At 39.8% G+C, this 24,855-nt stretch overlaps 1 protein-coding gene across 1 annotated transcript in view; it reads right to left on the reverse strand.

The window, feature by feature from the left end:
* Positions 1-2,110: 2,110 nt before the first annotated feature.
* The window catches only part of CCDC186 (coiled-coil domain containing 186), a 31,383-nt gene continuing 8,638 nt past the window's right edge, over positions 2,111-24,855 (reverse strand). Inside the window, exons 4-15 of the mRNA XM_083616678.1 lie at positions 24,228-24,440; positions 22,237-22,356; positions 20,636-20,740; positions 19,421-19,519; positions 19,157-19,243; positions 17,174-17,316; positions 14,116-14,371; positions 12,887-13,076; positions 12,720-12,800; positions 10,753-10,963; positions 8,933-9,152; positions 2,111-8,605 (exon numbers count right to left, since the gene is read on the reverse strand). Coding sequence (XP_083472804.1) covers positions 8,522-8,605; positions 8,933-9,152; positions 10,753-10,963; positions 12,720-12,800; positions 12,887-13,076; positions 14,116-14,371; positions 17,174-17,316; positions 19,157-19,243; positions 19,421-19,519; positions 20,636-20,740; positions 22,237-22,356; positions 24,228-24,440 — 1,809 coding nt within the window. The 3' untranslated portion in view covers positions 2,111-8,521. The remainder of the gene's footprint in view (positions 8,606-8,932; positions 9,153-10,752; positions 10,964-12,719; positions 12,801-12,886; positions 13,077-14,115; positions 14,372-17,173; positions 17,317-19,156; positions 19,244-19,420; positions 19,520-20,635; positions 20,741-22,236; positions 22,357-24,227; positions 24,441-24,855) is intronic.

Raw genomic sequence — 24,855 nt, forward strand, 5'->3', positions numbered from 1 at the left:
AATAGTTGCGTGTTCAGACCCAGAGACCTCCCCCCTAAATAATTCCACACTTGACTCAAATTTTAGTTTGGGTTTTTGGCAGAATTTAGGCCACAACTTTATTGATTACAGTAGGTGAGTAGTTGTATAGGCTCTGGTTCAACTAGCTCCCTGCACCCTTGCAGGCAGCGCTGACCCAGGGCACCAGCATAGGTCAGCCAAGGGTGAACACCTGGGTAGGTGAAAAGCCAGGAACAGACCATGTTAACCACCCAGATGCCCCCCTGGACTCGGGCACAACCCCCTCCCAGGGGTTGACCAAACCAGTTAAGTCCCTGGATTCCTTTAACGGAATACCCTTCACATAGGGTTGATGAGACCGCTCTCCCATCCCTATCACCTGAACCAGAGCCTATCCACAACCTTACAAGTTGTGACGATTTGCTACGCATCAGAAGAAGCCCAAATGGCAACAGCCAATCAGTCAAGTGGGGAAATTCCTGCCGTGCCCCTGTCCCAATGACAGACGACGGCATAGCAAGGTCAATCGCACAAAGCCCTAAAATTAAGCAGAGGTAGGCGGGTGTTCCGAATGGACAAGCCAAAATGAGAAGCTCTGGGTCACACGCATGGGTATAAATAGGTCCCTTGATCCATTCAGACTGCGCCCCATTGGCCAGATTGAACCCAACATTGAGGGACCTACTAATCGGGTGTTGTGGCTAACCGATCCAACCCACCCACAACACAGGAGGTCAGTCTCCAGATCTCACCCCAACATGTGCCCTCTTTTAGGGAGGACACGATTTATCATTTCTTTCACACAGCACATGCAACCAAGGGACTTGAAGATACCGTTATGACAAATCACCAGAAATCTGATATTCCGGCCCTAGCAGGGCTGCCCAATCTGCTTCAGCTAGCCTAGTTCAGCACTCTATTTGTTTGTGCACTTTCTGTCTGTCTGTGTGTTTCTGGCAATACAAGCGTACGATTCATCCTGTTGAAACTCCTTGTGTCCGGCTTAAGAATTTGGTTTAGGCACACCTGGTGTACTCCAGCCTTTCTTCAGAGAAATAGGTTGTGATTTCTCAGACAATCCAGGACATGTTTTCACATACAGGCCAATTTGTGCTTGGGGAAAATGAGGCAATAAACAGGACACTATTAAAAAGGTATGCCCGGAAGTGTAAATTATAGCTTTCAGCTAGGATCATAGAACCCCTTTTTTTAAGGCAAGTTTTTTAGGTTTCACACTATCAAGTGGAAAGTGGAACTGCGCTACTGTTCCCAATATTGTTCACTGTTCTGCCCCCACCTCCCTCCCCTTAAAGGTGTGTCTGCCATCTTCATTATATAACTTCCAGTAAATGTTGAATACGTTATCCTGGGCTTTTGACACCTGAAACAGTGTTCGAAACTCCCATTGTTCTAGGCGCATTTTGCAACAGAGAATCTCATTTGCGCAGTGTTTCTGAGCTCTGGGCACAGTCCTGTGCCTAAGATTTCAGATTAAAACTGCAGAGTGGAAGGAAAGTAGGACCTTTTTCTGCCTCCCCACCATAGCTGTCAACGTTTTCCTTTTTTTAAGGGAAATTCCCTTATTCTGAATAGGATTCCTCACAAGAAAAGGGAAAAGTTGACAGCTATGCTCCCCACTTCCAGCTACTCTCTGAAGACTGTAGAAGAGACCCTCTTAAGAATATTAGGGGGGTGGGCAGAGCAAGGACTATTAGACCATGTGAAAAATGTATATAATACTTCAGAAATATTTTAATATTTCTTCATTTTCAGCTTTGTATTCTTATTTAAAAAGCATGCCTAGACATTTCGTTGTTGCACCCATAACCTAGGTTTAAGGTGTCTTTTAGCTCCTACCTTTCATATCCGCTTTTAACACTGACCTTAAATACATATTTATAGGACCCACCTTTCTGTGATTAAAACAGCTTTGTAAACTGTGTTAATGGTTGTATGCCACATTAGGCCTTATGGTGAAGGACAGCTTACAAATCATCATCATCATCATCATTTAAAAATCCATACATTGTAGGTTATGTACAGAGGGTCAAAATTAAGTATTTTCCCAGACATGTTGCTGTCAGAAATACTAAACAGAAGCACCCACACATTTGTTTGTGGCATTTATTATTTCAAAGTCCAATATATACATAATGTATATCCATGTATGGGGGGGCATCATTTATACAGAAATATCTACAGAATATGATTTAGTCAAGCCATTATTTTCTATATTTTTGTCATAATACACATACATACAAATGGAAGATTGGACATAATGAAATTATCAGCACTCAAAGTAGATAAATAATATAATCATTTCTGGAAAAATATGTTCAACACCTGTAATGAACTGAGAGATCCACACAGATATGGCATCGTTTTCCCTTCAATTTGTTTTTGCTAGAGGATATGAAGTGTTTTCTAGCACCACCTACTGTTATTTCAAAATATTAAACTACCTTGGTTTAAAAGGATTATGAATAAAGTAACATTCATAGGGGCTTGTTTACTCTAAAATTATATTATGAACAGAAAGAACACTCCCACCCCTCTATTCTTCAGGAACAAGATGCACTTTTAAAGTAGACCACGTCTGCTGTCTTAGAAAACAGGTGGTTTTGGTCCTCATTACTAAGCCTTAGTACTATTTGCAAATGATTAACTTGAAGGAAATGAGTTGCAAACAAATTAATCATCAATAAGAGCAGAGTATTTTTTATTTTATTTTTTTGCTAAGGATGGGAGTCAATAGTAACTGGAGGGGAGCTACTAACCTCAGTGGGAACATCAAGTGCTTGCTTGCATGTATGACTGAGCTGCCACAAATGTTAATTCCAAGTTAGAACCATCACCCAACATCACCTGAAATACGACACTCTTCAGTGCAGTCAAGTGATGTACATACTTGGGTACATCATCTAATTTGTGCACTCTTTTAAAATTCCATGAACGTTGTCTACATGCATATACAAGTCAGTGTTCTAGGTCTGTCAGCATTCCCTCTTGCATGACAGATGTCCTCAGATGACAGTAACCCTACCTCTAAGTATGCATATTTTCTGTTACAAAAATATCTGTGATTTACCACTTTCATGTACATGCAGACAGCCGCCAAGAGGAATTACTGTCATTTTCTAAACAAAGAATAATGTAGGTTGCCTCACAGATAGATGTCAACTTGTTAACAACCAACACTGTGATTTTGACACTGGGTAAAGGTTGTTGCTCTTCAGGAAATGGAATTAAAAACTTGCTGGGGCGTACCAAGATTTTGAACCCAAATCTGTGAGTAACCTCCTCATTTAGAACAGATATCGGGACTGGCTGCCAAGCTGACCTGTGTCTGAAAACCACGTAGCACTTGAATTTAAAAGCCTAGAAAGAGGAGAATAAGATATGAAACCCAAGTCATTCTGTTAACAGAAGATGGAATCTTAAATTCTGATGGAAGGAACAGCTTTGTCCTTTCAAGAATGCTGCCGATATCTTTGTCTCCAAATGAAGAGAGCTCGTTCTTTTATCTCTAACACTTTCTGTGAATTGTGCCATGGTCATTTCAGACTCTGCTTTTTAAGAGACTCCTATGAGGCTAGAAAGATTGGACAACCGACTTAGCATCTCAGTCCTGGTTATGGCCCATCTACACTCTTCATGTATCATGCCACTTAACAGTCATGGCTTCCCCCAAATAATTCTGTGACCTGCAGTTTGTTAAGGGTGCTGAGAATTGTTATGAGTCTCCTATTTTTCTCCCAGGGTTACAACTGCCGGAGCTCCCTGGAAGAGGGACTGATTGTTAAACCACTCTGAGAATGAGCTCTGTGAGAACAGGGATTTCTTTACAACTTTTGAGCACCCTTAAAAAAACTAGTGTTTCCATGAGTCTTAAGGGGGTAAATCATGATGGTTCAAAGTGGCATGATGATGATGCTTTAAAGGTATGGTGCAGAAGGGGGGCTCTGTGTCTATAAAGCTCCATGGGGTTCAAGAGGAGGTTAATCCCAGAAAAGTTAATCCCAGAAAGGGTTTGCAGCCAAAGGACCAGGTTACTCTTAAATATACTTTCTTTCTTAAACGGACTTTGAAAAGGAAGAAAAGTAATGTGCAGTTTATTTGGAACATCAGAAATGCATTAGATAGTGGTAACATCACTTTATTTTTTCTAATTTCTTTATTTTCATATTGAAGCAATTTCCTATATATATTTTCCCTGTTCATAGCATGCACTAATCCTTGTATTACCACTGTCTGACGAAAACTCCCTTATTTAATTAGTTTAAATGATCAAGAATTAAAGACCAATTAAGATGTGACGTCATGTTGCGTACTGAGGACATACAATGCTGCAAAACATATGCCATTCCTAGAGCAAGTTTTCTTCAGATACTGCTTGATAATATTTCATGCATATGAAGTAGACTGAGGCCCATGAAAGCTTCTATGCCATAACAAATTTGTTAGCCTTTAAGGCGCTACAAAACTCTGGTTGTTGTTTTTTATTACTAACCCCTTCTATAAATGGCTGAATCGCCATTTTTATCATTTGGACGGTTTGCTGCAGGTAGCCCTGAAGAGGTCTCTAATTAAGCATTCTGAATATTCAAAAAGAAGGTGGCCTAATATGCTGACCTAAATACCTCTGACGGTAAAAGAATAGCATTAAGTATGCCTGCTTCCTCTGGGTGGTCTAAGCACACACATTTGCTACTTCTACTGCGCAGAAAAGTAGGTAGGCAGAAAACTATGGTAGTGGTAAAGTAAACTCAATATTGATAGAGCCGTGCATACTCCACAATACAGTGCAAACACAAAGTACAATGCTGGCCAGGAAGATGCTCTGGTCATGGTAATAATGATTGGACTGCCCATATAAAATGGCAAATTCAACTGTCTGTGACAAAGATTTGGATCAGGAGGAAGCAGTGGTTAACTGTTCTAGGGGTGGGGACTGCAACCCAGGAAGATAAAATCTTATTTTTTAAAGAATGTGCTTGTGGGAGGTGTGTTTTTTGTTGTTGTTGTTGTTGTTATGTCTTTTGTGTTTTTATGTTGTGAACTGCGCTGAGATATTTGAACGAAGGGCAGTATAACATTTACTGTTATTATTATTATTATTATTATTATTATTATTATTATTATTAATATTTCCCTCTCATGCTAACCCTTTGCTCCCACAGCACTGCTATTTCTCATCTGAATCTTCCCTGGGTACTTTGTCAATTACAGATCTCCCCTCATCTTGTCAAGTTGCCCTCACAGCATTTGCAAATTGCATCTATGAAAGAATGGCAAAGATACAATCAAATTAAATTGCTCTCCAATAATTCCACCTTCAAAGTGATCTTAAAATGCAAAGGGTTGATTCAAATTGATAGTCTGTCTGAACACTTCCTTCAGAAAATACCTTGAGACATACTCTAACAATTTGAGATGTGCAGTCTCCCGGTTGTACAAAGTACAGAAGTTGTTCACGCAGCAGTTACTATCCTGTTTGTTGACTTTTTGTATTGAGCGAGTGCTCTGTGCAGAATATGCCGTTTTTCATTTTGCATGCCAATGAAAACAGATGGCTTTGTGGCAAACCTCTTAAGTGTTGTCACCATCTATGTTTTACTCTGTGTAGTCCCGCTGCAATTAATGGTGCTAAGTTCATCTATTAATTTCAATGGGTCTACTCTGAATATAGCTCACACTAGATACAGCACCAAATATCCAGTTCTGCTTGTGCCGTCTACCATCACACAATTGGTTTACCACAAGCTGGGAGTTGCTGTCCAGGCATATAACTCACACTCGAGTTTACTGATATCCTCCATTCAGAAAAGAATAAGCAATCAGGCCTATTAAAAGGCTTATCAAAATAATGGCTTCCACCACATCACCCTTCTCTGAGCTCTTTTTTCATCTTAATAGTCTAAGTCAAACTCTGTCCTGGACCAATTCACACAGGTGAAAAGGAAGTTCTTCCCTCCCAAAACATCTGTGTTCCTCATGAAAGGAGAAACGGAGGTTCCCCCGGGCTGGATGTATTTTAAACAAGACTCAGTGCAATTGCAAATATACAACTTTTCAAGCATATATAGTAGATAGGCTAAATTTGTGATGCTCAGTGATCCACTATTCTGAAATTAAATACACTTCTGCCATTAAAAAACCCAAGAAATTTTGGGTTGGTTGGTTTTGTGTGCAAACACTCCTTAATTCCTGATCCTTAAAAACAAGTAATTGGTGACTAACAATGACCCCCTTGAAGGAAAAACTGCAGACTTGTACAGTTTCAGTTACTCCAGTTCTAATTTATACACAATGAAGTAACACTAAACAGGGGAAAGTGTCTAATTTTGTATGTACAAGACTGAGGACAGTTCTTTCTCCCCAGCACCATAAAGGTTCCATTTGGAAGGCAAACATGTTTTGCTAATGTGATGTTGCTACTGTACATAAGTATGAAATGCATGGCTTTTTAAAAAATACAAACTCTAGCAGTTATATACATATTTGTACAAATAGATTTGTTTAGGGTTCCTTTTTGTTTTTAAAGAGCAGTTCTCTCAAAGTGAGACTCAATCCACACACGTGAGAAGAGGAATGGAGCCTATGTAAGAAGTTCAAGTTGCGTTTTGCATTTCAAATGAACAAATGAAAAGAAACATTGCAACTTGAAATAGAGGCTGCCTTCCTCTCAAGCCTCCATCCTTGGGGTGGGGAAGGGGGAGGGACTGAAGGAAGAAAGTTAATTAAATTTGAATGGCATATGTCAATTTCTTTTCATTACCCTTAGTCACATGGGCGTCAAGATATTTGATGCAGTGTAGCTTTGGAAAGCTGCTATATTCTAATAAGGCAAAACAAAGCAATGATCTAGTTGGAATAATGCATTTACCGTACGCCAATGACTTCCTGAAAGGGGAAGGCAAGCATCTGCTTCATCTTCCTCCTATCAGGACAAGCTCAAGCCTGAACATGCACTGCCCTCTTCTCAAAAAGGAACATGAAAAACCACATATTATCACTTCAAGGTTTAAAGCATAAGAAACCAGAGCCTCCCTTTTATTGCTCTGCTCCCTGGAAACGCATGCTAGCACTCGTCAAAGCAAGAGAAAGAGAAAAGCCTGAAGTTCCCACCAGCTTCTTCTCTTCCCAAAACAGCCTCGATAACTTAATTTTACTTGTTGCTCTTAAGCTTTTACTAAGTACATGCTATCCACCAGCAAGACTACTCAAGTGCTCAGTTATTTCCAATGCTTTGCAATTTGTATTTTAGGAATCGCATAGCTCACATACATATTTTTGGCAGAGATGCAGCTGTTCATTATTGTCTCCTGGCGGTGCCTATCATTTCAGCAGCCAATAGTGGGTAGCTTTTTCTGTTCGTTCTGTGCCAGGCTTGTGGCCCTCCCGATTGCAGGGCAGATCCCATTGCCCCCAACCACGCTGACTAGAACTGATGGAAGTTAAGAGTCCAACAAGACATGGAGGGCCACAAGCTGCCACTCACCATTCTTAAGAAAGCTTGTATGTAGCCATTTCTAGTAGCAGACTACCATAGTTTTGTAGTGTATAGACAACTTAAGTTCCCTAGTAAATACCTCTTTTCCTTCTTCCACCCAGGTAGAAGTATGGCCGTGCCAGTACATGGGCAGATATGAGACAGGCGATAAAGTAGCAAGAGTATATGTTTATGCCACAGCACACACATGCAACTGCTATTTCCATTTAAATTTACAAAGCCTTCCAAGGGTTCAAATAATAAATAGCTCTGTATTTTATTAGCAATCTCTGTAGGTGAAATCCTGGTTTCAACAGCTCACATCAATTAGCTGCAGAAGTTTCTCTATCGATTATTCTCTTTAATTAAAAAATAATAATAATCCAATTCATATCCAAGAAGTCAGCAGGGATTTTTAAAAAATTCTCTCGTCTCCAACTGATAAAATATGCAGTGCCATGTCCTTAGAGAACAGTCTACTATGAAAGTCTTTTCCAATGCATGTTATAAATAAAATCAACCAATTTAAATAAATCCAAGAGAGGAAGTGCATGTGTGTGAGTGAGTGGTTTTCCCCAAACATATATCCTCTAGAGGGCAATAAGTTTAATACGTCCAATGGACAACCCTCTCCATCACTACCCACCCCCAAGAACTGCAAAACCCAGGAGTCTTTCCTCCCACCAAGCTTCTTCATTAACAGGGTACTGTAGTTGCACAAAGCAGAATTATTATTTTTTTGCTCTCTCTCTAAATATAAGTGCATAAAATGGTGCATGTTGATATCTTGTTTCAGTGAAAAGCAACATGGATGCAAATAGCGTTCAGGAAAGTTCACCAAGAGTTTTCCATCACTTCAGGCAAAGCAAGTGCTGGGCCTTGGGCCTTGTAAACCTCGCTCATAAACATACTCCAGTTCGCTTTATTAAAGCTTCATGGGATTGACAGAAGACACTGGCGGATATCCAGGTTATATACCAACAGGGTATGGAGCACCTGTCTTTTCTGCCTCCTTGGTCTTGCTCTCAGCTATGTTTGCTTCAGTCTCTGTTCCAGTTCATGCTGCTGCTTAATTAGCCGTTCTATTTCTGTTCCTAGTGTTTGCAGATTTTCCTTTGAAGAAAATAGAGGGGGATATTAGCAGACTCTATGATACCAAATTAAACAAAAAAACAGTGCCTTGTCTTCAAGGTTGAATGAATTCAAGTCCACTGCAATTTGAAACCTGCACACATTAGTAAGAAAGAAAGGACAGATTTACTCAAAATTATTTCACTTCAGGGTACACATGACAGTCTGCCTAGATATTTTAACTTTGTTCAGAGCATGTCTAAAAGGCTTTTTTCTATAATAGCTTGCAGTCATATACCATCACTTAAAAAACAACAACCAAGGTGCGATGAAAAGCATGATGTATTCTAATTTTCAATTTCAAATTACCTTCAGGGTAATATTCTTCAATAAAGTGTCCTCCAGGACTGCTTGGAGCTTCCTGTTTATCTCCAGAGAGAGTTCCAAAGTGAGCCCACTGTCTGCTGGGTGAGATGTGTAGAGAGAGGCCATAATCCCACCACGCCTACTTAAATGCACTTTATTGAAATCAGAGGCCTCAGATGACAATGTGCCAGCTTCTTCCCTCAAAATGTAGCTCTGGATTATTCTGTAGAAAGTAAAACAGTGTAAGATAGTGACAACATGAAAAAACACAGGAAGCTAATTTATACTGTCAGAAAATTAGTCCATCTAACTCAGCATTGTCCCTACACACAGAGTGTCCTCAGTGGGAGACATGGTGTTATTGTTCTATAAAAATGTTACATTGGGAACACTACCTTATTAAGAATGGTTTCCAGTTAGAGCAAAAATACTTCAAAGTATGCTGTTGTATATATTTCAACATAAAGGCAACTTTCCTAGCCAAACTTGCTGTGGTCTTTTTCCAAGACACAATAGCAGTCCATAATTCCCCACGGCTAGTCTTGGCACCAGCAAAAACCTCAAGATATTTAAATTGACAAAACTGCTTTTAGAGGTGGCATCATGTCCTAGCAGTTTCCAGCTGGGCATATAGTCCCCAGAATCACCATCACCGTTAAAAGGAAACAAACTTGGTCACACGTCAAGCAGTGGCCTGCAGAGCCAAACTCTTAACTAGTGTTCCCAAATTTTGTCCTCATTGTTAACTCTAAGAGCCACCATATGTACATTTCTTGGGGAGTTTAGCTGAAGGAGTCACCAACTGATGAGAGTTGGCTATACAGTGGTACCTCGGGTTAAGTACTTAATTCGTTACGGAGGTCCGTTCTTAACCTGAAACTGTTCTTAACCTGAAGCACCACTTTAGCTAATGGGGCCTCCAGTTGCCGCCGCGCCACCGGAGCACGATTTCTGTTCTCATCCTGAAGCAACGTTCTTAACCTGAAGTACTATTTCTGGGTTAGCGGAGTCTGTAACCTGAAGCGTATGTAACCCGAGATACCACTGTATTGTTCTCATTGTGGAAAAGAAAGTGAGGAACTCACAAAAATTATTTGACTTCCTGACACCAAGTGCAAATAGATTCCAGCTTGTGTCTTTAGCAATCATGTACTGTATTCTGAAAGTAGGTGTACAGTACACTTTGCTGCAGCGATGTGTGCTACACAATTACTTAGCAGCTTCAAACTGAAACAGCTCGTGCAAATTAACTGTGCTGTGTGTTTTTTTCTTTCGCAAAGGTGAAGAGCTTAGTGTCTAACATCTGCCAGCATAAGAATTGTGAAGGAAACTTTCGGCTTAATGCTTCCCAGTCGGTAATTTGCTAAGATTCAATTTGCATGAAAGGTAGTAATTAAAGAGAACAGCAAATTGCTATGGAAGCACTTTCAGAATTCACGTTCAAATCAGATTTTTTAAAAAAATAGCAGACTACTTTACATACGTCAACACACATAATTAGCTTTGAATCACTACAGTTTAATTAACATTGCTATTTTAGTTTAATTCTATGGTAAGTTCTGTTTACTATTAAGATATTTCGTTTACCGAATTAGCGCCTATATATGAGAAATGGAGGAAACTTTCATTGCAGAAGCGTGCCCTCCACCCTCACCCTGAAAACATGGAAATACATTGGGGCTAAATTGAGGTGTCTGGCACCATTTCCATTCCTGATGAAGTTATTCAGCTACCATACAGAGTACCAGTGTTAACTTTAAACACAGCATCTTGCATTGTATTTTTTCAAACTGATTACCAAATGGACCAGATGTTGCACATACTTGGTTTTTTTCCTGATTTCTTCAACCAGCTGTTTGATATGATCCTCCATGAACTCCATCTTCTCATTTTTCCGAGCATGGGCTTTCTGTAACCTTACTATTCTCTCAATCAAGATGGTCTTGTCCACTTCAGGGAAATGATCCACAGCTACTGAAGAGCCACTGTTTTCTGGCGAGCGATCTTCATTACTGCTTCGAGCATTAAGCGATCCTGTCAAAACCAATGACATCTTAATTGCAACGCATGGCTCTCAATCAAATACAGAAAAGTTATGGATCTCTTTATAAAGAATTTTAATCTGCATTTTGACATAATATTCCACAAAAATTGCTAACATATAAAAATATAAAATGCAGTATGAAAATCTAAAATACTCATTTCATAATAGTACTAAAACCTAAACTGCCTTGAGATTGTGAATTGCCTTGAGATCTTTTGATGAGATGTGTTATAGAAATCTAATAAATTAAAATAATCAAGACTAGTACAGACAAGCTATAGAACTCAGGCAGACCTCAGCAAAGCAACCCAAATTTATAATAACTATTAAAAATCACAAGGGGGTAGGTTCTGCCAAGGAAACTTAAAGGAGGCTACCCAATTGCAGAAGCTTTTGAGATCCACAGTTGTGGGTCCACTGTAAAGGAAGGTCCTATTACAAGTGACTACCACCCTGATTAGGGGACGCGGGTGGTGCTGTGGTCTAAACCACAGAGCTTAGGGCTTGCTTATCAGAAGGTCGGCGGTTCGAATCCCCGTGACGGAGTGAGCTCCCGTTGCTCAGTCCCAGCTCCTGCCAACCTAGCAGTTCGAAAGCACATCAAAGTGCAAATAGATAAATAGGTACTGCTCCAGTGGGAAGGTAAACGGCGTTTCTGTGCGCTGCTCTGGTTTGCCAGAAGCGGCTTAGTCATGCTGGCCACATGACCCGGAAGCTGTCTGTGGACAAATGCCAGCTCCCTCGACCAGTAAAGCGAGATGAGCGCTGCAACCCCAGGGTCGTCTGTGACTGGACCTAAAGGTCAAGGTTCCCTTTACCTTTTTACCACCCTGATTGTTAAACAAACATATTCAGAATTGTGCCAAAGCTTTACCATGTAAAGTGTTGTTCCAGTTTAGAATCTGGTGAAATTCAAGAGTGCCTCACCTTTTTGACTACTAAAATGGAAATATGATGGAGGTTGAAAAAACAAAACATTTAGATTTGTGCAGAGCCTTTGACGCCACTTACAGACCTTGTAAGACGATGGCAGGCCTCTACACAGACAGATAATTCCACTCCATGTTCAAAGTACTAGAGAAGCAATGAATTTTAAAGCAGCAGACTCACTGTTGTAAAACATGAATTGATTTTTCATTTGTGCACTGCCAGCTTCCAAGGAAGCAATACTAAAAAGGTAACTGATTTGCCATCAAACACATAGTCAGGAAGATATAAAAAATCAGCAAGCTATAAATGCTAGGGTCAAACTCTCCAATAACTATTCCATTATTTCATGGTAGCCTCACACAACTGCAATTGTATTCAAGATTCAGAACTCTCAGAGCAAATTAATGGTTGGAACATTAGAGCAGGCATTTGAGCAGTTAAAGTTGCCCAATGAGTTTTCTTTTTCCAATTGCCTGATATGTATGACTGTCATCAACTACTGTAATTTATTAAGAATTGCAATTATTGTAATCCATTCCTTGTATAAGTCAACATGCTTTTTTTTCACTGAAGAAAAAAAGTTACGGTGAATTACTATTTACTATAAGTAATATAGAACTGGTTGGATAAGAAATCTCAACAGATGTGGGTTCAGGTATATTATAATCTGGTGGGGGATAACTGTTAGTAATTGGCGTGGTTGGGGGAAATCATGCTGGTGAAAATATACTGTGAGAACTACAATATGTTTTATTGGCATGATTTTGGTAGTGTATTTTTTAAGAAATAATTGATGAGACTAATCAAACAACCTACCTGATGAGCTAGAACGACTCCCCATACTGCTGACATCTTTATCGTAGTTGCCGTTTTCAAGCTGATCTAATTTTCTTCGTGCTAAGGGAACAAACCATAAATTATCTGATGCAGTGCTAATATTTGTGGGGGAAAGCCATACAAACCAAGGCCTGAGAAATATTAACCTTGCTGAAGTTGCTTGGTGAGGTCTTTCAGATTTGCAGCATGCTTTCGCTTCTGAGTAACCAACTCATCTTTTAGTTCATCTGCTTTAGTGTTGAGGTCTGCTAATGCTTTCTGCTGAGATGCTAATTCAGCCTGCAGCGCTTGAACATTGTTTCTGTGAAGTTCCTCTTCTTTCTGCAATTTACTTGCCTGAATTTATAAAATGAAACACACAGTTATGTAGTACAAATTAAGATGTGTTATCATTTGCTTTCCCCATTGTCCACTGAGTATTTCATACAATTTTAAAACACATTGCAAAAAGAGAGAGAAAAGACCCAATATACCAACTGTTTATATTCCAATCCACTATATTGTTCCTGGGGGCTTTGAAGAATATGGTTCTCATGGAATATAAGAATCCATTGTGAGGAACGGGAAGATCAGATTAGCTGTCCCCATGTGTTATGAAGTACAAGCATTCATACTTCCACAGGCCCTATTTCCTCCCACAGTTATGGAGAATTTGGAGCTTTGCTGCCCATGTTATGCTATACGTGATTTCAGTTTCCAATTTCTGAAACGTAAGCTTGTATATATTCATTTCACATACTGCAAAGCATTAATTTAATGCTTCAAATGGGCTCGGACGTTGCATAGAAGCCAACCTGCTGGCTGGAGAACCAGCCACCACTTCCTTAAAGTGAGATCCATACTATTTTGATTTACAGCGGGAGGCAAAGCCTTCAGTTGTTAAACCATTTGTGGTGCAATGCTTCTTACCCGTCATCCCCAGCCATTACCTATGTCAAGCCGGTTAATGGGCCAGTTATAATGAGCATTATGCATGTATCTGGCTGTGTTTTTTTCCTATTCAAACTGTCCCTTGTTTATTCAAATAGCACCCCCCTCCTCAAGAAGAAATCTGCCAAATTTGGCTTCAGCAGTGGCACACGGAAGCAGGGTTTCTCCTATTCACTATAAATATAGTAAGATGCATCTGCCTTTGTGCCGAGTGGCTGACTGGCTCAAAGGCAGGGGCTGATGACTTTTTCAAGGTTTTCTTCAGGTAGGCAGGAATTATTTCATCGTGCTTTGGCCTAACTGTAGCATCTCTATTTTAATTATGCCACTTATTGAGCAACAGCAGAAGCAGCAGGAATACATCCAGGCTTATTCCAGGGCTTAGGGTTTAATTAAAAACATCAATTACATAAGCCTTAACCAATTAATTTAAATTCTGATTTACCAGTTCATCTCTTGCTTGCTTCACTAGTTCCAGCTGATTCTGAGACTCTCTCTCGCTGTAGGTGATCTTGTCTACTTGCATTTGTAGGGAGTTGGTTTCTGACTGCAGTTGGGCGTTCTTAGTACTCAGCTTTTCAGTGAAGACCAATAGCTCCGATTCTCTTTTCCGGCTGCCATCAATGTCCTTCTGGAAGTCAGTAAGCAGAGAGTTGAGACTGCCCACTTCTTCCTTCAAGGAGTTAATCTCTTGTTCATCTCTGAAATCAATAGTGGACATCATTTTGAGATGTGAGAAGAGGAGTTCAAACTAGACAGGCAATCAACAGTTTCCTAGTTGATAGTCCGCACATTCATATACACTTTGCAGTTAAAGCTACTGTGCTCATAGCTGCATTAGTCCTGGTGTTGCCTAGGCCTGCTCTGCTATACAAGATACATATTTTTGGACATTGACTGTTTACTTGAGCAAATCATTATTGCAAAGTGAAATAAATGCTAGAAACCAGTGCTGTAGCTCACAGTCACAATGGCATATAGTTAAAGCTTTTAACTTCAAAATGAGGGAATGTTTCATTTTGGGATTCACTTTGATCATTAAGATGTTACTCATAAGTTGCAAATTGCAGGCACTGTGATTGCACATTTCCAAGAAAAAGCCAATGTTGCCATGTTAATTGGAAGAAATGCAAATGCTCAGTTCTACAAATCCTAAGGGAGGTTGAGAGTTGTTGAAACATTGCTACATCTCAGATAATTATTGCTTACAAGTGCCCTGGGCTGTGTGGGTGGTTCTCTATTTATATGATGCTCTCCTATATTCAGTATGCAACACATTTAACACCAAGAAGGCTGAAAATATACTCAAGGCCCTAGTTCACCCGCACCATATGGAAACATGATTGTGCACAGATGTTTTTTGTTCCGGTCGCCCGTAAGTTAGTTTGTTCTGTAATTTCCAAGTCTGAATTCTAGAAGTAAATCCACTGTAATTAAATGGAGTCTTGCTGATGTTAAACAAGGAGCAATTACACAGTCTGTTATTTTAATTGACTGATCTTTTAAGGGAGACAAAAAATTGTGACTGGGACCCAGGTCAAAGACTGCATGGTATGAAAGCAAGGCACTTTTCAAGGAGATGAAGAGGATGAAGGGATGCAGATTAATTATTGAAGAAAAATGCAGAGAAATGGATGTTTTTATTTTTAAAAACAGGTGAAATTTTAATACGCCTATGCAAACAGTTAATAACAAGCCAAACAGAGAGAGACTCAAAATGGAAAGACGTTCTTGAGAAAGTGGAGTCAATGTGATGGGCCTGGAGCTACAAATATATGGTAATCAAGTGAGGAGTAACAAGGAGAAGGATGTTTTAAACTATTAACTATAGGATAATTTATTTTAAATCAGATTTGCAGTTATCACATTTTTATTGTCACAAGTAGTCTGCAAAGATTTAGACCAAGACAATGACCTGCACACTATTTGGGTTTCTGGGTTTACCATACCTAAGCCCCACTACTCTAGCCAACATGCTACAATGATTTTTTTGGGGGGAGGGGGTTCGGAAAATAAATCATTTTAAAATTTCTTGTTAAAATTTGTGTTAAAATTTGTTTTGTAACAGTAACAAAACAGTAAACTAAAAATGATAAGATGTATACGGCAGGTGTGGGAAACCTTGAGCTCTCTGGATGATGCTGAACTACAACTCCCATCATCCCTCACCATTGCCCATACTTGCTGGGGCTGATGAGAGTTGTAGTTCAGCCACATGGGGTGGGCCAAAGGTCCCCCCAAAAAACCTGAACAAAGGATGTTTCATCAGAGGACTGATACCTTTTAGGCTGCCATGAAGGTGTGGGTACAACCACCCCAGTGTTGTGTCACGTTTTCACTAGTATTGTGTTCATTATTTATCAAGAGTGTAACATTTGTTGCCAGCATTGTAATGTGGATTAGTTATGTGGTAGGGTTGTTGGAGCACCATTATCTGTTATGATTTTATTGTATGGAGTTATCCAAAAGTTTTATACTTCTTACTGCCCCGTCCAGGGTGAGAGCCTCCTGCCCTGGTTTCGAGTTGCCCACTCACCCAGGTGAGAGGAAGGGAGGAGTGCCTGTTAGTTCAGTGAGGGTGAACTAGGTTTATTGAAGTTGTTGAAATGAGTTTGATTACTATTGGTTGCTGGCTGTTACTTTGATTATTAATAATTGGTGTACTGGATTATTACTGGCTGTTGAGTGTAAGGGATTGATTAAATGATGTGTACTTAAAAAAATAAACCTCATTAAGCTGTATGTGGACGTGATTGATGAAAGTGAGAGATTATGAGAGCAGTTGTGTGACTAGCACATTTTTGAGATTTAGGGTTAAAAAATTTCTGCAGGTATTTCTGTTTTTTAAAAATTCTATATTGATATGATTGTTACATACATCAATATTGTGCTTTACTGCATATCTAGACGCTTTTTAAAAAATGTGGAGCTTGTGCTTATTTGTATACCTATATACTGTACTATGATTTTTTGATGTAAACAGTTTTGAGATCCATTGATAGTAAGTAAATGACTTTTTTTAAAAAACACAACCTGAACTATTTTATTCATTTTAAGAACATGGACTAGCCAGAGTCCACAGACATCACCAGGTGAAGACTTTTGTATTTTCACTCAGTCATTATGAATCTGGATAAGGGTCCAATAGTTTTCTCTTATGCTTAAAATCCTATGCTTTTAACACATTAAACATAAACATGTAGTTTTGAATAATCAAATCAAACTACTTCTTTTTAAAAACTTTCTTCCCCTGACATAGTCATTTCCAGGGTATTAAATACTAAGTTGGACTGAAGTTGGTGCTAACTCTAGAAATGTCAAACAGCAACAAAATATTTTATGCCATGTCCAAGGTTAAATCATTCAGTAAGGTTTATACCACACAAAACTTTGCTTGGATTGTACACATGTTGGGTGGCAGCATCAATTATTTGTTAAAAGAACAGTACTCTTTAAGTATACTAAAAAATCTGCTCTGTAAAACCAAAATGTAACTATCTTACCTCTGGTGGTGCTCCTGGAGCTGATCTATGGTTTTCACTTTGTCCAGCAGATTCTGAATCTCAGCCTTCTGGCGATTAATAATTTCTCTGTATTTTGATAATTCATCTTCTGTTCTCAATCGTTCATCCTCTAGACACTTGACCTAAAAACAACAGAACTTCTTAAAGTAAATGGCGCATTTCATTCTTTCTGGTAGATTTTATTAGCTTTTTGAATCACAAACACACAGTGCTTCCCCTTGTATCTGAGAATGCAAAGACCAGACTACAGTACTCACAGGAGCAGACTACTGGCAACATTTTACTGCTTTGCTGAGAGAGCTGTACCAGTTGCCAATTTGCTACCAGGCTTAAGGACCACCTGATTCCTTATGTGCCACATCACTCACTGAGTTGTTCTGATGGGACACTTCAGTAGTGCCCTATGCCCCTTGACAAGGGATCAAGCCATCAACATGGCAGGCCTTGTCTGGTGGTACGCCAGGAATCATACCTGGTGCCTTCTTTTAGGTGCAGAGGTCTTTCAAATGTGATTTCTTTTTACCAGCCAAACTTCATTGATGATGCTGTAGTATTTTGTATTTATTGTGTACGTCCCCGTTTTATATATATATATATATATATATATATATATATATATATATATATATTGAAACTGTGTTGTATAAACATTAAGATTTCATTTCATTTAACTTGCACAGACACAAGGTACCTGAAACTTAACCTATTTCTCCGCCATCCTAATCTTGCTTTTGTCATCAACTTCTTCATTTAAAGAATTCTTTCCCTACCTATCTGTTTACAAGAAGGGACACGATCTGTTTGGGAAAGTGCTCTGACAAAAGTATAATTACTTGTCATTTTCAGGGTTTGGGGTTTTAAAGTTAAGAGAAAAAGCCACCCGATCTCCAGGCATTGTTAGTTACAGTTACCGTAATCGGATAGGCCGTTTTAACAAAGTGTGTGGAAAGTATGGCAAGGAAAGAAAAAAGAACCACCATCTGCCTGAACTTAGCAGAATCGTAACCAGCTTTTAATATAAAGCAGTAAGTTTTTTCCCCTCCTAAACATTGCAGAGAGAGGGGGAAAACCACAGGTATAGCCCTGCATCCTAAATGCTTAGGAGATATAGTGAAATGCAAATGTATTACATTTTAACATCTTGTGAATTGGTGGCTCTCTAATGGAAATTAGCAACAGACAGGTTTCCTACCTGATTTTAGGGGAGTTTGAAGGCTCTACTGACAGATGATGCCATTTATTACATTTTTCAGAACAACAATTGAAAACTAAAGTTTTTAGATTTTATCACGACATAAATCAGCAAATAATGCACATCATATATCCTTATGGAATTAATCAAATGAGACTCCAAATATGATACCTATCTCCACTTCCCTTCTCCCTCCTGGCCCTATCTGCCTGTTGCACAAAAAATAAATTTTGTGGTAGCACTGGAGCCATTTCAATGACAGTACTTGAATTCAAAGTCGAAAGAGCTGAGCATGGCCCTGAAGCAGCTCTCTTATCCATTCAGGAACTCTTTCATTTGCTTGGGGAATTAAATCTTCTCACAGCTGCCATGTCAACTCCAGAAGGAAAATGTCAAGGTCAGGAAAAGAATGGTGGCACCAGAGAAATGCCTGCTGCAATAATTTTTTTGAGAGACTGTGTTTGGCCCAAATCCTCTGAACTTGTTGCCAAGTTCAATACTTCTTACTTTAGAAGGGCACTTGAAATACCTCTTTTCAACCACTGTAACAAGCAATGCAGGAAACAAGAGATGAAGTGGTTGTACCACATCATTTTAGTTCTTGGACTTACTGCTAGTACAATGCCATTATATATCGTACAGAACCATCAGGTCCCTGGAAGTCAAATTTGCACTGATCTATCTGGTCAAACTATCCAGGTAAATAATACAGTTAGTTTTCCTTCCCTTTGCTTTCATTCTTTTGGCTACAAGGAATTCTTCTCTCTCACCTTTGTCCTTAGAGTTCGTAGCTCATCCATACCCTCTTTAAAAGTGCGCTTCACATCTTCAAGTTCTTTTATTTTGGCATGATGTACCTTCGAAAGAGAAAAATGACAATTCTGCATATAACATGGAGGAAAATGGGATCCAATCCTGTCCACTTCAATCTACATAGCAATTATGATTTGGACCCACCACTATACTCTTTCCCCCCTAGTATGAGCCTTAACCCTCATTAAAATGCAACCACTGAAGCGAGTAATATATTTTACCTCTAGATGGTCAGACTTCTCCTGCAAGTGTTTTTCCAGCTCTCCTTTTGTAAGTCGGAGTTTTACATCCAACTCATTTGATTTAATTTCTTCAGACTCCTAAGGAGAGGGAATGAGCACTATTAAATCTTCACATGCCAATTCATAAACTGAAAAGACCTTATTTATTGTACAAGTTATGTTACAATCATCTATCCCAGACTTACAGTCCAAACACTATGAGCTTATTTTCTTCTAAGTCAAGCTTGGAAACAGACCACTGCTTTTAGCACTGTGGGTAACATGCAAAAGGGAAAGACAATCACTCTGAAACAACAAACATAAGATATCAGATGTGTGCGGACTATGTGCAATTTGCCATGAGGGACATGCATATGCTCCCCCATTCAGACATTACACAGGGAAAGCATATGCGTGGTCAAGATACAGAATGGCTCTCTCCTGCAATCAATATCCCCAAGGATAAATAAGGAAGCAGAGGAATGACATCAGATGTTATTGCCACTCAACAGACTCTCTTTTTTTGTGTAATGTCACCCCTCAGTCTCCCAAGAATAAGCAAGGACATGCTTATTGCAGGCAGGAGAGTTATGAGATCACCTGATCAGGACCTGTGTTTTTGAAAACTAAGTGTCTGCACGCTCTGGATGTGAAAGCAAAAAGGTTATACTATTTCTAGATGTTGCATATGTTCTGTCATATAGAAAGATTAGAATCAGTACCCTCCATTAGACTGGGACTGAAGACTTCTCACCAGAGAGGAGGAAACTCAGCCCTGAGAAAAGCTGGCTGGTGGCTATGGCATGCCACTTAACGAGTCTTGGGCATAATTTAGTTAGTATCCTTGGTCCCTAGCCTTGCCACACACAGGTGTTCACTACACCTTAGGTCAGTACCTCTAGGTTGTATGGTGGCTAAAAAATAACTATAATATTATGCACACTCAGCACAACAGAAAGATCTTTCTATTGGATGCGATAGTGCAGAAGATCAGAACACATGGCTAGAGTAAGAAGAAATAGCAAGCAATGTATCTGGATTTGCCTGTGCCAGGACAATTAATTAATTTAGAAATGACATTTGATCAGATAGGTTTTGGGAAAGAATTGTATCATTTCAGCTATAGGGCTAGAGGCGAGTGTGGGACATGCAAGAAAAGAAAATCTATATGCAAGTTCAACATCTTAATTTTGCTTCCTGCAACATTATACCCACTTGATATGTTTTTATGATTTCTTGGCAGTTCTTTCGTATTTGCTCAGCTTCTTCTTTTGCTTGAGTGACTTTTGCTGTTGCCTCTTTAAGCCGATCTTTGGTGTCCTGGAAAACCAATAAACAATGGTTAGCTACGATTAAATGAGTACAGTGGTACCTCGGGTTACATACGCTTCAGGTTATAGACTCTGCTAACCCAGAAATAGTACCTCGGGTTAAGAACTTTACTTCAGGATGAGAACAGAAATCGTGCTCCGGCGGCGCGGCGGCAGCAGGAGGCCCCATTAGCTAAAGTGGTGCTACAGGTTAAGAACAGTTTCAGGTTAAGAACGGACCTCTGGAACGAATTAAGTACTTAATCCGAGGTACCACTGTATGTAGAACAATGACAGTAAGTTCAGGACTGCATGGAAATGACAAAATTCCTGCTTAATGCCAGCAGCAGAGGAGGAAATTAAAAATCCAATAGAAAAATAAATATAGCTAAATTCTTTGGAAACAAAGGAACATAAATGCTTAGATTGCAATCTCATTTATACCTATTTTGAGAGTAAACTTCAGTGACGTCAGAAGGACCAGTGTCTGAACAAACATGGACAGGATGGGGTGGCAGCCTTCACTGCTTTCCTTAAGCAACCAAGGGCATATCTGAACATCACAACACCACCACCCCATACCTAAGATATGGTTGTTGAACATTATATTTATTAACCGGCAGACACTGGCTGAAGATCCCATTATTATCCAAGAGCAGTCTGCGTGAAACTATTTGATGTGTTAAATTCTTGACTATTGGGTCACTATGAATTTGAAACATTTTTTAGCCTCACAATACTAAGAAATGCCTACTTGTCCATCCCCACCAAGTGAAGTGTTTAAAAAGGTAATGGTAAAGGACCCCTGACAATTAAGTCTAGTTGTGAACGACTCTGGGGTTGCGGCACTCATCTTGCTTTAGTGGCCAAGGGAGCTGATGTTTGTCCGCAGACAGTTTTTCCGGGTCATGTGGCCAGCATGACTAAGCCGCTTCTGGTGAAACCAGAGCAGCGCACGGAAATGCCGTTTACCTTCCCGCCAGAGCGGTACCTATTTATCTACTTGCACTTTGACGTGCTTTTGAACTGCTAGGTTGGCAGGAGCTGGGACCGAACAACGGGAGCTCACACCGTTGTGGGGATTCGAACCGCCGACCTTCCGATCAGCAAGCCTTAGGCTCTGTTGTTTAGACCACAGTGCAACCCGCGTCACTAGTGAAGTGTTTAGTGCAACCCAAAAATATTTCACCGGTAACTCATCTGATCCAGAAGAGAAGGTCGCTTGCACAGAATTACAGCAGAACTACACTGCTAAGTTTATAGGTTTTCATTTCATGCCAGTTCTCAACCTTTTACCCATTTTCCAACTTTCATTGCTCCGATTACACGCAGACACTGAATAGCACCATTAAAAAACCCCCACTCTCATTCCAGTTACGCTCCCATTGTGTTAATCAACTTGTCCTACATTCACAGCAACAACCAATCAAACCTTGCACCACATGCTTTACAAAGAGGCATAGGAGCTGCAGTGAAAATGTCCCTGTATAACATTAGCCCACCTACCTTGTGTAAATCCATTTCAGCCTTCAATTTGTTTTGGGCCCATTTTACTTTGATCACATGAGAGTTCATTTCTTCTTTTAATTTCTCTATTTCTCTGGACATTCTGGTGGCTTCAGCTTCCTTGAAAAGAATAATTTTAGATTATTAGGTTTGAAATGAAGCCTTTTAAATGGATAGGCCCAGAGCGGCAGAAATACAAGCAACCTTTCTGCAAGCAGTGGGGAGTTAAGCATGCACACAATGATTTCACTGAAGTGGAACAAAATGTATTTGTAGTCTTCTTGTCTTCAGGGAATTCTGCTTGCCCGTCACTGAACTATGACAGTCACGCTGAAAAGGTCTCATCTCTGGAAAAGTCTTTGAACTTCTGTTTTGCAATCTAATGTGACTATTGATAATGCAATGCTTCGTGTCATATATTATGGCAACAAATATATATAATAAGGTATCACATCTGAATTCTTGAGAGCTCTTCAAATCCTGTGTTTGCCCTGCCCCAACTTCTCACTTCATCTTTTCCTCCTCCTACCTTCCTAGTCTTTCCCCTCATCCTTCCTCCTTCTCTTCCTTAATATCATCTAGCTTTAGAGGTCATTTGTTTCCTCATTTGGCATTGTAAAAGGTAAAGGTACCCCTGCCCGTTCGGGCCAGTCTTGCCAGACTCTAGGGTTGTGCGCTCATCTCACTCTATAGGCCGGGAGCCAGCGCTGTCCGCAGACACTTCCGGGTCATGTGGCCAGCGTGACAAGCTGCATCTGGCGAGCCAGCGCAGCACACGGAACGCCGTTTACCTTCCCGCTGGTAAGCGGTCCCTATTTATCTACTTGCACCCAGAGGTGCTTTCGAACTGCTAGGTTGGCAGGTGCTGGGACCGAACGACAGGAACGCACCCCGCCGCGGGGATTCGAACCGCCGACCATGCGATCGGCAAGTCCTAGGCACTGAGGTTTTACCCACAGCGCCACCCGCGTCCCCGCGTTACATTTGGCATTGTAAATACATGTAATTTGGAGGAAAAGAGAAAGAAAAAGCATCACAATATCTGTACTGGGGAAAAACATTCTGCCATATGTAGGTTATGCATTCTTCAACTGCTTTATAATAAGAAAGAAGCATTTTAAACTTAATGTACAAAATGTCTTAGACATGATGACAGTTTCCAGGAAATCCAGTGTTAAGGAAAATATCAATATCACCATGTGGGGGCAGCAAAATCTTCATAGTATTGAAATCATTCTCTGAAGTGAGAAAGCAGTGCAAAATTTCCTCCCCAAAACCTTCCAGGGCCCACTTGTCCAGTCCTGAACTCTAATGGGACTATTTTTCCTGGAAAATTTATCGAGTAATGGAGGCAGATCAGCAGAGAAGTGCAGTGCATGAGATTTTCCATCCCCATTGAGCACTGGGCTAGACAAGAGGGTTAAACCAGCTGCTGTCAGTTGCAAGAAGCAGTCAACTGAGCCAAGGGCTGTGAAAGGCCAGTAAAGAAGGACTGGTGGACCAGATTAGCTGTGTGGGTCAGCAGTTCACCTCTGTCTTAGAGTTCACTTTCAGGGAAGCTCAACAGTCAGTATATGCAAGTAAAAAATATATAACAGAATAATTATTGGGGGGAGGGGAGAAACCTATATTAAAAAATTTATGCTAGAAACCCAAAAGTGCAACCTTAATTTTTACATGCAACATATAAATAGGAGACCTTCATCTCCCCCCCACCAAAAAAAGAAGAAACAAAGATGGCACATATTTATTTGATCATGCACCATACAACACCCCAATTTGGGATTAAGGTCTATAGAAGTGTAGCTTTTTGCCACTGTATTCAAATCAGCCCCCTTTCTACTAGAACTCTCAACTTCATCTGACTCAATATATTCTATTTCCCGTTCACTTGAAATAGATGCCAAGTCATTTCAGCATTTTAATCCCATTTCTGGAATTCAAGGTAAGCTGCAGGAATACAAAAGAAACTCAAGATGAAGTGGATATACCTTGGTTTCAAAGAGCTGGTGCAAACGTCCTTTCTCCTGGGAAAGCTGCTTTATTTTGTTAGTTTGCTTTTCAATTTCTTTATTTGCATCTCTCAATTTTCTTTCAAGTATTTCTTTTTCCTTTCGGAGGTCTAGGGACTCCTTCTCTCCTCTAACGTATTTCATTACCATGGCTTCTTTTTCTTGGCGGGCTTCTTCACATTTCTTGTTTGCCTTAGAATATCAAACACTACAAGTTTACTTTAGGTAATGAGAGTGAATATATGCCTCCCCTCCCCATTCGTCAAGATAATAAGAATACAAAATCACTGCAACTGAAGCAATGTGATCTAAATTCATGACTGAAGAATGCCTAGCTTCCAATGAAATGTTGAAAAGGAGGTGGAAGAAGAAAATGAAAATATGACTCAGCCTAGGTCTTTTAATCCGAACCTTTCAAAGCCAGAACAGATAAAATAAATGTATTGCTGGTCAAAGCAGCTTGCAGTCTAAAATTAAATTAAATAAATGGAATGGAGGAAAAAAGGGGGAAATAACAGGGAACAAGTATATACAGATAAATAAGTAAATAGTATTTTGTAACCCTTATCACATTTGTGTCTTGCCTTTTCTTGACCATTTCAGAGCA

Source organism: Podarcis filfolensis (assembly GCF_964270895.1).
Source record: "Podarcis filfolensis genome assembly, chromosome: 5".
NCBI lineage: Eukaryota > Metazoa > Chordata > Lepidosauria > Squamata > Lacertidae > Podarcis > Podarcis filfolensis.